Raw genomic sequence first — 17008 nt, forward strand, 5'->3', positions numbered from 1 at the left:
TCACGCAGTAAAAATTCACATCACACTTTTGAGCCATACCTTAACAACAGAGATGTTGAGAAAACTTGAGGGAATAGATAGGGCATGGGACAGTGATACACCAGAAACAATAAACTAATCTACCAGGGGTGGTTTGAGACAGAATCTCTACTTATGCAGGACTTGTTTTTTTGTTCTTCTTGCTTATTCCCCCTCATGGCCCATACATCCTGCATCAGGGGTCCCCCTCAGACCGGAATTCTTTTGTGGGCTCCAAACCAGATTTTTTGTGGGGGGGGGGCCCTTCTATATAGTTAATTAATAGTTTGAAAAATGGATAAGAATAGTCTCAGGCTGGATCCCTGTCATCCCCACCCTCACAACTTACCACAACACAAAACAAAAAAGTTGTTTTTCTTAGGAAAACGAGGCGCCTCGTGCAGCCACAATGCATCGCATGGCCCAAGAACCGTCCCTATACTCTATCACAAGGAAGCAAGTGTGCATTTTGATTCCCTCACCTAGTATTTTTTCCAAAATGGTGGAATGGAAGCAAATGAAAAATTTGGCTTGTCACTTGTCCAGTCTGTGGAGCAACAGAAACACCTTTGAAATAAATTTCTTAATACTTTAAAAATCAATCTTGTTATACATCACCTTTGAAGGATAAGTGCAAGTGATAAGGGTTTATTAATAAGTGCTGTTTTGAAGATTAAGTTATCTGGCATTATTAAGAATGATAAAATAATTCTGGACCACGAAGCAGAGACTTATACTTTAGAAGTGGAACGTATGATCATGAACATTTTGCACAATAAATAATGGTGTGTGGCTTTCTTCTGAAAAGAAAAAACTGGTTTACCTGGAGCTCCCCCAAGACTGGAGGACTGTCAACCTCCCCAGGGTTGCCTCTAGGGGCAGCACGAGGCTTTGCATCCGGGCAGCAGATGAGCTCGAGCTGCCCATAGGTATGGACTTGCTCAAATACAAGAATTCATGGTATCTTCTCTTATCCAACTATTCTCATTTTCCTGAAATTATAAAACTTGATATACTGACAGCTGCTGAAATCATAAACCATTGCAAGTCTATATTTGCTCGACATGGGATTCCAGATATTGTTCGATCAGACAATGGGCCTCAGTTTGATCCAGTGCAAACATTGGAATTTCAAACATTTTCTAAAGGGTATGGATTCACACACATTTCTTTCTAGTAGCCCAAAGTTCCTCAAATAATTTATTGGTTAAATCAGCTGTGGAAATAGTTAAAATGCTGATTAAGAAGTCAGAAGATTCATACATTGCTTTGATGGTATATAGAGCAACTCCAGATAATGGATTCAGTTCAGCAGAGTTGTTGATGGGCAGGAGGATTAAAACAACTTTGCCAATAGCTAAAGTTCAATTGCAACCACAAGCAGTAGATAGAAAAACTATCAAGAAAGAAAGAAGAGTCAGAGAACAATGCCAAAACTACAACCAAAGACATGGAGGGTGAGATCTCAATGAATTACAGGAAGGAGAAGAAGTATGAATATATAACTGACAGAAGAGCTACCAGTGTGATGATACAAAAGAATTCACTCCCAAGATCTTATTTGATTAAGTCAGGAAAAAAGATTTGTCGAAGAAATGGAAAATATCTGATCCCGTCACAGAATTTTCATCCAGAAACAGAACATGAACTGGACTTCCCTGCATTGAAACATTTAGATCCAGACAAACTTGACAAACCAAGTCCTGTGGCAACTCCATTAGATTTTAGTGGCAACAATTCAGCTGTTGGGGTGGCTTAAATAAAGTGTTCCAGACTCTGCCATGAAGCTGGGCTGGAAAAGATCTTGGCAACGGGATAAGTCCAGTGGCAAAGTTCTGGCGTTCATTCATGTTGGGGATGCCTTATGTGACTGGAAGTTGAAGGATTGTTCAAACCCCCCCCCCCCCCAATAGGCTCAACTTAAGAAAAAAGGGGGAAGATGTGTGTGACCATCATCTAGACAATCATGCAGTCAAGGCCCTCTGGATGTAGGGATAGTAATTAAAAAAAGTCGTGAGTATATGCTTTTCGTGTGTGCGTGCTGTTTTTTTATTAAATAAAGGGATAATATAATACTTAGCATCTAAGTCAAGACCGCACATCAGGTAAGCATTGAATTCCTGTTGATTTGATGGAAAAGGATGCTTGTTATTTTTTTCCCCCGATTTGTTTCTATTGAAATTATCATTAATTTCATTGTTTTTACACAATCAACCTATTTTGATCTTGTCAACATAAAACTTTTTTACAGCCCCAAAACCTCCAGAAAGTGTACAAGTTGTCAAAGCCAGTAATTCTACTATGATACTCACTTGGGTTAAGCCCAATGATTCTGTGATTGACCAGTATGTTGTTCATTATCGAGCCATTGGAATTAGTATTTGGAAAGAACTTAGTAAGTATACTATAAAATATTTTTTTTATGTTTAGAGTGATAAAATAGCTCCAACCAAACCGAAAACCATTAAAGTTTTAAATGGTACTTTTCATCTTAACTTTATTGTTCAAGGTGGTTTTTTTTTCAAACCTATGAAGATTTTTGTATTATATAAAAAAAATTTTGTATGAAAAGAAACATATACATGTATGTTATATAAAAAGTGATATACCAGTAATGATGCATATATAAGCTAGTTATACCCATATTTGATACTAACTCACATGGATTTCATAATTTGAAAATTCCCCCTTATACAAATACAACGCCACAACAGGCAAAATGCCCAACGAGGTGGCTGAGAAAAAGATGCCCATAACAAATATGTATGTCATATATCATGGTTCGTACTGTCCTTGAAAAGTCCTTGAAAAAAAAAAGTTCATTTTCAAGGCCTTGAAAGTCCTTGAAAAAGAATTCTGTGAGAGTCCTTGAAAAATTTGTGTTTTCCGAAATAGTTTTCGCCACTTTTTTTTTTTTACTTCATAAGTGACGTCCTTAAAAAAGTGCAAAGCACAGGGAAAAAGCCTTAGCAGCCAATAACCCTGGATAATTGGATTTAAAGCACGTTTTCCCCCATTAAGCCGGGTTTTCGTAGGAGCAGGTTTTTTGTGCCGCGTGCAAAGTGAATTGCCCAGCGTGACACGCCGTCCACTCACCAATAATAAGAAAACAAGTTCAACTGTTTTCCTAGAGAGCGCAACAAGCCTCACACGGCAGTGTTTTACGTCGGGCGTGATTGGCCGACTGTTTCTGGAGGAGACAAATGCGTTGTGCGCCACTCGTTTTACCGATCTTCTCTTCATTTTTGTTTTCTTTCACTTCCTTTCATCGAGCTCGATGCTCCCCTTCAAACCGGAGCATGCAGATGACAGAGTAGCTGATAGCAGGGCCGTGAGCTGATGCGCCATGGTAGGAATACACAAACGCGTAGTGTGATTATGTGAAACGTTTCTGTCTACGCGAAATGATACAGTTCGGTTCATGCGCCGCCAAAAACCTATGTTGGAATGTTTTTTTCCCTTTTTATTCTCTGCACGTGGAACAGCTCAGCCCGACGCGATATGTAAATCGCTGGCGGCATGCTCTCACCCTCACGGGAGCTCGGCTTTGTACTGTAGGCTGGTTTTTTTCCGCGTCTATGTCGGGATTGTTTTTTTTCTCCCTGAGATTACCGGTTATTTGTCGGCCGTTTTATTTATTTATTTCTTTTATGATCGTAAATGATCTTGTTTTATTTCCTTGCAACTTTTATGGAATAAAAACTAGAGTTCAAAATGAACTTCCGATCGTTGTTTTTTTTCTTCAGCTCAGTCGACACGCTCTGGCCCCCAACAACCAACCAATACCTATTTCTAGAGTAGAAGTCCTTCTGCTGTAGAAGGTATTGCAACAACCCACTTCTAGGAAAACCCGGCTTTATGGTAGCATGTATCCTGTGATCGTATGTAGACGTATTTGGAGTCGTTGGAAGTCATTAAACTTTTGTACTAGGTATTTTTTCTGGAGGACTTGAGAAATCAATATCTTAATAAAAAAGTGTCATAATTTTTGCCGAAATAATTTCAGCCTTTCGGTCCTTAAGTGAGCGAAGCTTCCTCTGATTACTGTCAACCATAGGCGGAGATTGACTTGGAAGTCTGGGGGGTGGCACTACACGATGATGTCAATTCATATATGCATATATACATTAGATCAGTCAACTTCACATCCCCCCCCCCCCGTATCTCCGTCCATGCTGTATAAGGTTCTTTCTTCCAGTGCAGGTCTGCTGAAATGATAACCCCAAGGTATTTATATTGAGAAACCTGGGATATGGAGGAGTTATTGAAGGAGTATGAAAATTCAAAAGGTGAGATTTTACGTGAAATCCTTATGAGAACCGTTTTAGAGATGTTGAGAGGCATTTGCCATGTGGAGCACCATTGGGAGATGGAATTGAGATTGCGTTGGAGAAGTTCATGGTCTGACTCGTGATTTATGGTGCGATAGATCGTGATTCTGGTGGTACAGTAGAGGGCTACAGGGAAGTCGTTAATAAATATTAATAGAAGTGAGTGTTTGAAATGGACATATTGTTTGCAATATTTTATAAGGCTTCCAACCAATTAAGCAATTGAACGTTTAAGCCGAGTGTGGAAAGTTTAAAAAGTAATTTATCATGGGGGAATTTGTCATATACTTCTGAGAAATCTAAGAAGATGACATCAGTTTGTAAGTTTTTATCAATGGCTCCCGGGAGATCATGGATGAAAAAGACCAATTGAGAAGAGGTGGAGAGAGAACGTCTAAAACCATGCTGATTAAAGAAGAAAAATTTTATGAAGTCAAGATCAGCGCGGATTTCCTTTGCTATGATGTGTTCAAGAATCTCACAGCAAAATGAAGTGATTGCAATAAGTCTGAAATTGAGGGGATCGGTAAGAGGCCCAAATTTGTGAATTGGAATGATTTTGTTTGTTTTCCAGTCAGAGGGTAAAATGGAGGAATTTAGAAAAACATTTAAAATAATCAACATAGTCAGCGATATTACTTCAGCACAGAATTTGAAAATGTAGTTAGATTCCATCCGGGCCCAAAGAGCAAGGTTTGAGTTTTTTCAGTAATTTAATGATGCCCTCACTAGAGATAAAGATCGGGTTAGAGTTGTGAATGGAGTCAGTGAATGAGAATTGTGGGGGGTGGGGGATCCAATGAAGAAATTGAGCAGAATGCTAAATTGAACGCAGTGGTGATATTTGCAGGAAAAAAATACATCTTTAGTTGAAGTTTTGAGAGATGGGGGCCAGCTGATTTAGGACGGTGGAAGTTCCAAAACTTAGAGGGATTGTTTTTGAGATAATTTGGTAGAAAGTGAAAAAGATATTTGGTTTTTTGAAAAGAAATGAGGTCTTTAAGGTTATGGGTGTAGGCAGAATTTGCGGATTTAAGTGAGTGGGATTTGTTTACTTTGTATTTGAGGGCGGTACGACGAATTTTTCTCTTTAAATGGGTGATATCTCTATTGATCTATGGGTTGTAAATGTACTTAGATGAAACATTCTTACTGGGAACTGTAGCTAAGCATTTGAGGATTGTCGATTTGAAAGTGGCCCACAAAGTATGAATGTTGTTGGAGAAGGAAAGCGATAAGAAATCTGAGAAGTGGGATCAAAGAATATTTCGCATAAGGGGGTAGTTGGCCTTATTAAAATTTGGTTCGTTGGTAAGTTTGTAGGAGGGAATAGATTGCTGAAGGGAAAAATCAATGGAGGGGATTTTGTGGTCAGAGCAACCCTCAAAGATGGAGGTGGCAAGAACTGGAATCCAATTGGAAGTGACAATGACATCCAGAATTGAACTGGAGTGAGATGTAATTCGAGTTGGTTCTAAGATAGATTGGACAAGATTGAATTTAAGGAAAATGTCAAGAACTTTATTATTAATTCGGTGATTGCCAGAGTTAGAATGCATATTTATCCAGTCAATGCCTGGAAGATTCCAATCTCCAGTGAGAATTGAGGAATGTGTGTGGGAGAATTTTTCAAGAATAAGTTCAAGTTCGTCAAAAAGGTATAGATCTGGGGAGGGAGGTATATAGAGGGAAAAAATGGCTAGGGGAAAACAGTTTGGGTGGCGCCATTCAGCTGCAACAATCTCAAGGTCAGTGTGCAAGGGCATTTCAGTGAGAGGAATGGAATTTTTGAAAACCAGGGCAACACCTTACTCTTAGTGTAAGCACTGATACACTACTACTAGTCCTAGTTATGCATGGTTTGTGTTCGAGAAGTTTTGACATCTGTTTTCCATATTAGAAGTAAAACTGGCAGAGATGTGTGAAGTTTCGTGTTATGCAAATACCATGGTGAAAGGCCTGCCTACTCTTTGTGGGAAAACTTGTCAAACAAAAGATCGGCTACCATTTTCATATTCAGATATTGGAAAAAAAAACAAAAAAAAACTCACTCACTCCAGTCAATCACCACTCTGCCGCTAGTAGGTTTCAAACTGGAATCATTGCGATATGAGTCCATCATTATGCCCGCACAGTGGCTATCACTTTCTGCTTGTACATCTGCAATCCAGTAGTCTCTTGAATGCCATGAATCCAAAAAGGTTTGGGAACGCTTCTTCAAACGAATTGGTGTGAACTGGAAATTGTCGTATGTGTCCATAATGCATTTATGTATGTCTGAGGCATGTTTGAAATGCCACTGCTCATCTTCCAAATTGAAGTGAAAGTGGCAGTGTATGGAATCGATTGAAATAATTTTTATGTATGATGGTCTACCGGCTTACTTTGGAGAAACTGTTTAAAGGGGGGGATTCCGCATGAAGTTGAAAAACTTAAGCAGGCATTGTGCACAGTATATGTGTATTTAAGAAATCATGGTACAGAATGGTAGGCAGGGCCGTAACTAGGGGGGAGCAGGTAGTTCTGCTGTCCCAGGCACTGGACCAGAAGGGGTGCAAATTTCACACTTTTACCTCTCTTTCAACATTACAAGGAAGCGCCAAAATGCATGCTTGCCCCTGCTGACCAAGCTTCTAGTTGCGGCTCTGATGGTAGGCGGAGCGGAGTCACGCGATTCCTTTTACTGGGCCTATAAGGACAGCTCTTCTCATGTGACAAGTTCCTAAAAAAAAAAAAGGAACATATGCTTGGCAGAACCCACATTTTTATGAATTGTATACAGTATTGCAAAACTACATTTGGTTATAAACGCAGGATTACCAAAAAAATGGAAAAAGCTCCTCTTCATAGGTAAGTAAATATCAAATATAGCCACTCATTTCTGATAAGTTCTTACGTTTTGTATTTTGTGAGAGTTTTCTTTAATGATAATTTATGAACAATCGCCACAATTCAGTCTTAGGTAATTTTGAGTCCTCTGTAATACTTGTAATCAATAAGGTGTATATATAAAAGACGTGTATGTTTTTATACGATACATCTATAAATTGAAAAAAGTTTGAACTAGTGCTCGTTTAAGAAATTTGCTCACATCTTGGTCTTAATACAGGAACAACAATTAAATCGTGTTTTCTCTGCAATCTTTATATTCTTATGAGTAACAAACACGACATGTGAACAGTTTACATTTTGCATTTGCAGTTTGAACTATTTCTGTATACTGGAGATAATTGGCACCATGTATCAAAAGGGAAATTTTACAGAGAGCCATTTAAAGTGTTTTTAAAGTGAATATCTGTTATTTATTAAAATAGGACTTGCTACACTATACACATAGGTATAGAACATCAAAAACACATCAAATTAATAGCGTTATCTCAATATTGACAAAAATAGACAGCGCCTTTTACATATACATAGTATTTTAATTCTTATGTTAAATTAATCCCTTTAGTTCATGGAATGAGCATCACGTTGTCTACGTGTTGATTTTAGCGAGAGAAGCTGCACATATGTTCATTTTCATTTCAAAAAACACAATTTTCAAGAGATTGGCCTGTTGCCATGGCTCTCCACAAGGGTGGGTCTGACAGGGCTCTAGGACGATTCTCATCATTTTTTGTTTTTTCACGTTATAAATTCATTATAAAGGGACCCATGAAAGTCTGATCTAGGGGGCCCTCAAAATATTGCAGCCTAGGGACCCTGCTCCAGGATGTGGGGGCCATGCCTACTGCATCACATAATATTCAACTCTCAATTCACAGAGTAGCATTTTAAAAATTGGCAAGCATTTGATAAGCATTACTGGACATTTAGCAAGTATTTTTTTCCGAAATTAAAACAAAGTATTTAATAAATTGTATGTCAGAAATGTGCAGCGGATGGCCTTATGTGTTAAGTTCATAAGCAAAATGTGATATATTGATGGGGGGTTTTTCTGATACAGCTACGCATGCATTCATGTGGCGATTATTCCAAGAAAGACTATATTAAACTATATGTACTGCAATAAAAAAATATGCACAATGAAATACAGAAACAAAAGACACAACCCACTGGCGGCCCCGTCTAGAATTTTAATCAGTCTACGAAACAATTTTGAAAAAGTGTTTCATTATTTCAAAATACACTTTGGGACATGCGGTTGAAGGTAATATGTATAGATATTATGTAATGCATTATTAATTTTGTTGCTAGACTATAACCAAGTACGCAGAAAGCATGCACTGTACATTGTGGAATGGAATTAAATTAATCAGTGTTTTTGATCGATGGGTAGACGCCTACGTGCCAGAGGTTGAGCACCCCACCCGTTATATGGCAATCATTACGGATAGGAATAGGACATAAATACAGGACAGAAAAGTAAAATCTAGGCGCAACTATATACAATACCACTATTTTGTCTTTTGGTTTTTTTATTTATTAGTAATGGCATGGGGGGGGGCAAAATTTGTATAACCCACAGGCAGCAAAAACGTTAATATGGCCCTGCCCATATGGGAGATATACTCCACATATTTTCATAAGTGAAAATGTGTGGCAGTTAAATGGTGGTAGATCAGAGTTGTGGACCATCTCAAGGAGAGAGAAAAAAATATCATTCCACCACAGGAAATCGTTTTGCAAATAGTTATATGATAAGGGAATTGGAGGATAAACTTCAAAATCTCATATGCTTCGAATTCGATCTGAATATGTTATTGAAAGAGCTAAGTATTTCCGAATTGAAAAGAATATATGCATTGATTTTATTAGTAAATACATAAATTTGCCTAATTTAATTACATTTGTTTTTGATTTATTACATGTGTTAAATTCTCAGTGTTGTTAATAGGTTTCTTTGCAAGCTTTCTCTATTATTAGACAACGAAAGTAAAAGAACATAGTTATAAGCTGGTAAATTAACTTTTTTTTTCAGTGAACCTCTGGATTGAACATTTTTTTAGAAATGAAGTATTTGATTCACATGGGTAGCAGTGAGTGTTATGATTTTTTCGAGAGGGACCCACTTTTACTCTTAAAGAACCCAGATTTTGACAATCTGGGTCACGGGACCCAAGTAAATTAGAGAACAGCAGCACCTTTGTATAGTACATTTATATTAGTATTTTATTTTGGAAATATTCAACAGATTTTCAAAGTGTGCATCACGTTTGTGACTCATCTTCAACATTTTTTGAGGGGCGTTACAACGCGTTGATATATTGATGCTTGCTTATTCAGTTCTTTGAAGTGGTTCTTTTTTACATTAGGTCAGGGGTTCTCAAACTGCGTGCTGTAGTGGCCTAGTACCCTTCCAACGTTTTTCAGGGACGCCACAGAGCATTGACCCTGACAAAGGTTTTTCTAAAATATTTTTGTTTAAAAGCTCTAAGGAGCAGAGAGAAGCTCGCAGATAAGCATTGAATAGGAGAAAGGGGTGTCTCGGGTGGAAAATTTTCGAGAACCCCTGCATTAGGCTATTCTGGGCCAGCCACAGGTAAACAATGACAAAGTCGGGCCACAGATGCCTCGTAATTTAAGAAACGCTGGATTAATTGGTCATGTCATGAGTTAACAAACACGCCGGTCATAACTTTTTCCAGGGAAAAATTTCTGATTCAGCACACTTATGTATATACATAATGATGAGAGAGTGATTCAAACAAGAGAGAAACTACACCATGAAAAAATATAATGATTCTGAGAAAGTTGCATTTCAACACAAAATTATGCATTATCTTACAAATATAGATGACTAATTTTCTGCATTTCAGAATGCTATTGACCTAAGATTATAGGTTTTCATTTCACCCACCTTTAAGAAAAACTCTTCCCCAGAACCCCTTTTGTGTTTGACCTTGGGTTTTTTTTTGGGCTCAAAAGCTCAGCAGTTTCACCTTTTCCTAGTCTTTGACACTACCTTACACACAAGCTAATAGCTCTTGCAAAGAGTGGCATAGATAAAGTGGCATTTCAGGATACTCTGAATCTGGCCAACTCTTTTACACATAAGGTAGTATTTATAGGAGCTCAAGCTCTATGGCCCCCAAAGAAAAGGTGATGCTTCTTGGAACCTGAATCCTAGCCATTACTTTATAGGTTCAGTGGTTTCTCCACAATAAGTTCATGTGCCTAATTTCTTGGAAGGCACCTTAGTCAATGCTCTTGGTGGCCCTTCAGAACAGAATGAGCATTTCATGAATGCCATATCCTCAGAACTGAGGCACCTATGAAAGGTATTTCTTGGAGCTCTACTAAGAATGACCAATAGTGGGGAAAAAAGTTTCAGCAAGAAACAGGCAAGATTCTGTCCTTTAATAAAGTTGGGAACAGAGGTTGATTTGAACCTGCTTCCAGATGAAGAGCTTGAGAGCAATTTTTGAAAATGGTAATGGAAACCTCCACTTTGTTTTCTTTCTTCTCTTAAAGGACTAGTACACAGTTTCACAACTGGAGTTCACAGTTCACACATGAAACTGTGAGAGGTACATATAAATTTAGATTTTTTTTTCTCTCTCATCATTTTAGTCAATGAAAGTAGAAAATGCAAAATTCAATTTTTTTTTCAAGTCTTTTTAAAAATCAAAGGTAATTTAGGAGAATAGGTGCCATTATAGGTAAAATTTTGACTGGAGGAGCAATCACTCTTCTGTCAAGGTGGAAAAGTCATGCCACACTTTTCCCCCTCTTTTGACATATGACATAGTGTTTTTGTAATCGAGAGTTATTCATATCATATTTATGTGTCATATTTTTGTGTCAAATAGTAGATATGTGTCATGTGTTTTGTGTTGTAAGAAAATTAGTTTGTTGTCCTTTTTCAGTTGGGAAAACGAGTGGGTTACACACATATTTTTTTGTACACACGGTATGTGTTTTCGAAATTTTGATTTTCCACACGATCCTGATATCTTGACCGATTATTCTAAATTAATCCCCTGGAAATTTTGCTCCTTGGTGTCAACAGTGAACCGATTTTGAGGCATCTTCGTTGGAAAAATTAAGAGTTTGTAAAAATTTAAATTTGTTCCAGGATAGTGAAGCAGGAGATGGCCATTTTTCGAACTTTCGTTTCCGATCTCGAAGGTGACGTGGAGAGAATATTTTTTTTTGTTTGTTTGTTTATTTTTGCAGAGGGGAAACACACAAAATTACCGCTTTTCGTGTTTGAAACTTTTTGCAACGTCATCAGAATTTTTCTGGAGGATGAGACATACATGCTGATCTATTTTGTGGAGTCATTAATTAAGTAATTCATTAATAATTTTTTTTTTTAAATGGAAACTTACACACGTGCCGTTGATATTTGTTAACGTTGAATTTGAATAATAATTCTGATTGGAAAATATTTAGATAATTCACGAAAGTGTATTCTATGTGTCATCTTGAATTTAAAATCATGTGTTAATTAATTTTTTTAATTTTCTTTGTCATATGACGAAATTCTTCCTGTATCATTAATTATGCCTCGAAGTATGTCATGTGACCTATCATTGGAACGCGGAATTAATTTTCCATCTAATGGTCAAATTTGTTTTGTATTTTTTTAATGATGTGTGTGCATAATTAAGCGTTTTCCTTTTTGTATAACATTTAGTGCATTGTCCTTGGGATCAGAAGAATCTCCCCGTAGGAAGAAAGTTTCGTTCAGGGCATTATTTTTGTCCAGATTTTGACTTGCCCTTTCACCTTAATTGGTCAAAATTGATGTCATAAAAATTTACGCCACGAATCAAAGTGTGCGCATTTTCGAAGCCACGCCCACTTGTCATTTTACTTATACCCTCGAAACGTCGGTGGGTTGGTCATTCTTTAGTCAGTTTTGGTTAGTCGTTGGTCAGTCTTGGTTCAGTCTTCCGTGTTTTCTCTCGTCGAGAAAAACGCGGTTAATTTGATGTTAGTAATGTGAAATCGTTCTCGCGAGATGTTGCTTTCGCTACCACAGTAGTTTCTCCATTTTGTTGCCGAGGCAATCCTGAAGCCTGTCACCATGTCCAGAGCAGAGCCTGTTGTGCCAGCGGAGAAGGATCCGGAGAGTTTTGTCCTATCTTGGATAGACCGCCTGTTTCCCGATGTCCCTAGAACTTGATTCGAGATCCAAGAACTGTGGCAGGAACACTGACCCCTGGGTGGCAGAACGTCGAGTCACTCGGAATTTGTGAGTATGTGAGGTATTTCCTCTTTGTTCTCTCTCTCATTCAACATTTCATTTTGAGTCCATGGCGGTGATCCGAAAATTTGTAAAGTTTTTGTTAATATCATGATTTCATTGAGGTTAGATCAAACTCCTCCCGTTGAATTATTCAGTTAAGTAGGAATTTCTTATATGTGTCTTAATTCTAATGATCGCTATGGCAATGCACCCATTTGTGTTATTTTAATATGTTTGTTTTGCTGTTTAAAGTAAAGGTTTGTTAAATGTTGATGTTGGAAAAGCATTTATTTTCTGCTATAAGAGACTTTTGAATTTGCTCAATGTCAGTTCTGAAGTATTTTAAATGATGCTGCTATATTGTTAAAATATCTCATTGAGGAAGAAAAGTAATTAAAATTTAATTATCTTAACTATTATAAATGCGTATGTGTGACTTGTAGTAATTTGGTTCTTTTTACTTGTTTTTCATGTGGTAAATGTTAAGATGGAACACTAGCACTCCCCGTTGATAAGGGTTATTTTGTGGTCAAGGTAACCACGCTCTGTATGCCCTATTCGAATCACTGGCCAAAGTGTTGAACGATATTCATATAAGGAGTAAAATGATCATAGTTCTCATAACCAAAATTGTTATGGTAAAATATATCTTTTGGGGAGAACACCATAACATATTGGTGCCGTGTTCTCTATAGAAAATCCCATATAACACTTCTGCTTCTCTCTCCCCCCCCCCCCCCGGGGCTACACTATTTTATACAATCAACGATTTCAGTTCAATGAAGGAATCACTGGGTAAAATGTCACAATTAGATTCACCAGGGCTTCTGACTTCCAGCAATGAATTATGACAGGCGATTTGTAGTGATTGATTTTGGTCTCAAATGAACCATGGGGCTGTGAGGATTGGCTTAATTGTTTCAATACAACTATCACTTTTTGGATTCATACTCAAAAATCAGGAGAGGGAAAAGAAAAATTGCTTAGCGGAGAAGTGAAAAAGAACTGTGGCTCTTGGGATTACCTGAAAGTCTTTTGTCTCTAAACTGTGAAATCTAGTCAACTGAAAGAAACAGAGAACTGAAAAAGATTTTTTTTTTTCATTTTGATGATTAGTTATAGCTGTAATATACACAAACTCATTTTTCAGGCCCATAGACAGAAATTTCGTTTGGAGGGCCACTTGCATTTCAGGGGAGGGGACCAAAGTGGTCAAACAATAGATTTTGCCATCTTTTCCCAGTCATTTTCTCACATTTTGGGGTGAGAATTGGATCCCCAAGCGCCCCCCCCCCCCCCTTGCTACTTTGACCTTGCCATTTTCATCCATAAGTTGGATTATTTGTGAATATTTTGCATCTCTTGTCACCAAACACAAATTTATCTGCTCGTACTCCGAATAAATCAGTTTTATGCTATGTACCTATCGTGCCGGCATCGAAGAAAATTTTAAATTAATATTCACAACACAGCGAATTTTAAATAATGTGGTTGAAAAAAAAGAAAATGGCTGTAACAAATGTGGATCTAATTTGTACATAACTACAGTAACCCAGAGTGTCAAGAGACAAAACTAAACACTTTGAGAGAAAATAATGTTAAGCACCCACACACAGAAACACACTTGGTTGCTGTTGTCGAAGAATTAATTTGATTTTTTTTCCATTTATACTGCTTTCCTATATGATCCAAAATTTTATGGAGGTAAAAAAAGTATACTATACTCATCTTTACTACTTGTGAGGTATTATATTATAATTATATAATTATATTATAATTATAATTTCATGCAAGGTCATTTTTTATGTTGAAACCAATCTTAAAAAGATTTTGACTTTCCTTAAACTTATTCTGTTTTACGGGGAATACAATGAGTTATTTCAAATCAAATCAGATCAATTTATTCATTTACAACATACAGAGATTTATATTAGTTTAAACAAAATTATAAACAAACATATTTATCATCCAGAGGCTGTGATGCCTGTACGGATGATTGAAAATTTACAAGATAATTAATGAATAAAATATATAAAACATACGACATGAACAGACACATAAAACAAAAAAAAAGAGACAGATATACAACATAAAAGAGACAAAATTATCACTGTCAAATAAAAAAAAATATGTAAAGATAAGAAAAATCAAGAACGAAAAAACATAACACAAAAAAGACAAAGTTCTTAATGCATGGCGAGAAATGTAAAATAAAACAAAACATTACAGATAAAAATTATATGAGGAAAAAAAATGAAACTCGCACATACATAAACAAATACAAACAAGAACAATTTTTTTTTTAAATTGAAAAAATACACATAATTAAAAGTGGCAAAGCTAAATTGAATAAATTTTATTGCTCTTCCTAAACGTCAAAATAAGAGTCTACATCGTCTATTGAAATTAATAAGTTGAATAATGATTTTTTAAATGCTGCGTGTGTGGGCATATTTTGTATTTCAAGTGGTAGTGAATTATATAATTTTGGAGCTAAATAATAAAAATGTTTACGAAAAATTTCTTTCCTAAAAGTAGGAATACGGTAAATCATATGAGGTCTTCGCTCGGAAACATTTAAACTGCATAAGCTTTTATTACGGTTTAAGAACAGAATAATACAAAAAAGAGCATTATGGCGTAAAGGAAGTAGATTAAGATTTCTAAAAATTGTAGAAGAATGAGGCTGACCCAGATTCAAAATTTTGAAAAAACACTTTTGTATTGAAAATAAAGGCAATAAATTAGTTTTATAATCACCACCCAATATGATTGCACCATAATTTATAAGTGAATAAAACCAAGCATAGTAAAGGTCTTTTAAGAAATTAGCGGAAACTTTCTTACTTATATAATAAAAATTATATAAAACAAAACGAAGTTTTTTAAGTAGATCATGAACAGGAGATTTCTATTTTAAACTGCTGTCTACATTTAAACCCAAGAATTTAATACTATATCCTTCTTGAATTGCATCGCAATGAGGTTGAAAATCACAAGCGAGGGTATGAAATTTTAGATTAAGATGTAAATCAGATTATACGTTATTAGGGAATACAATGAGATTTCAGCTTTTGAGGCACACGTTGTGTCAATACACATCGGACACTGCGTTATAACATGCTTAAAGCAATTGCAATGCCTTTTACACCCTTTCTTTTTCCTTCCAAATAAAATACTTGAATGATTTCATCGTACGAAATATGTGCTGATTTTGAAATGTTTCTTCAAATGAAAACCAGTCTGACAGCTTTGTTTTTATACTATCTTACTATCTTATCCAGAAGCATAGACATGAAGAAAACATTGGGGGTGCTGATAAAATTGCCATTCGTCCCATATATATAGGACTTGAGCCCATATGCAGGAGGCAGAATGAGATGTGTTACATCGCATATATTCATTAATTATTGGGGTGGCTTAGCCCTCTTCACAAACTTTATTTGGAGGGAAGAGGGTTGCTCAAACAGCCCCAGGTTCTGGCACCTATGATGATGTCAGTGATAGGACATAAAGATGCAATCTTTGAAATTCGCATATGCAGTCAAACTTCTCTTTCTCAAAAATCCTATTTCTCAAAAAATAAAATCATTGTATTTTCTGTATTAGAATCAATGAATTTTCATCTGTTTTGAAGTAATCTTTGAAGAACTCTATCTTTTTTTTTTTTGAAGGCCAAGCCCGATAGTGAAAAGAAAACACAAATTATTTTTCTTTCTTGCAGAAATCACTTTTCTTGCTTTTCACCGGAGGTGAAACTGATAAGAAAGGATTATTCATATTACAGCCCATTGTGTTGATGGGTGTCTTGTCAATCATAGGTGGATACACTGTGATTGATGGAGGGGTGGATGCCATGTGTGGATGGCTTGTTCAGCATGGCAAAAAGTCTGCCAACAGATAATTCAGAGTTGCTTCAAGGGTACTATGGGTTTTGAATCAATCATCTCAGTGATGAAGGAATCGGATCTTTTGAACCACTCGAATTTCAATGAATCTCAGAAGAATAATGAAAATAGAATTTCAGAACATCAGAGCATATTACCAAAAGAACTAGTGAAAAAAATTTGAATGTATTTTAGTGTATTTGCATATGGTGTGATTGAACATTGATTGTGTAACTTAACCATTAAATCAGCATGTAGTGAAATATAGTACTGTATTTTTTAGTTTATAATCAATTGAATTTTTCACCATTTTTGGCATGTTTTTCCTTCTTTACAAAAAAATACATTTCTTGGGCCGAGATTACACTGTAGAAGTTGTATAAAATCCCTTTTATAAAACTTGAAAAATCTCCAACCAATAAAACTCATAGAATACATTCGAGCAAATGCAACTGATAATCTTATTGGTTGAATTTTTCAAATTTTATAAAAGAAATTTAGAAAACTTTTACAGTGTAATCTCGGCCTTACTCTCTATTTCAATTTTTTTCGGTCTCATCAGTTTCAAAATAGAGAGGTTTGACTGCAATCAGAAGTTTTCCTAAACTTTTGAGGCAGCATTATATTTCAAA

At 36.3% G+C, this 17008-nt stretch overlaps 1 protein-coding gene across 1 annotated transcript in view; it reads left to right on the forward strand.

Annotated features, from left to right (window-relative positions):
- The window catches only part of LOC149074660 (tyrosine-protein phosphatase 10D-like), a 403111-nt gene that overhangs the window by 210042 nt on the left and 176061 nt on the right, over nt 1-17008 (forward strand). The window contains exon 10 of the mRNA XM_089247098.1: nt 2270-2413. Coding sequence (XP_089103224.1) covers nt 2270-2413 — 144 coding nt within the window. The remainder of the gene's footprint in view (nt 1-2269; nt 2414-17008) is intronic.

The sequence above is a fragment of the Pholcus phalangioides genome, unplaced genomic scaffold (genome assembly GCF_987345545.1).
Source record: "Pholcus phalangioides strain wild (caught in Gottingen) unplaced genomic scaffold, Ppha-v1.0 ptg000017l_1, whole genome shotgun sequence".
Classification (NCBI taxonomy): domain Eukaryota; kingdom Metazoa; phylum Arthropoda; class Arachnida; order Araneae; family Pholcidae; genus Pholcus; species Pholcus phalangioides.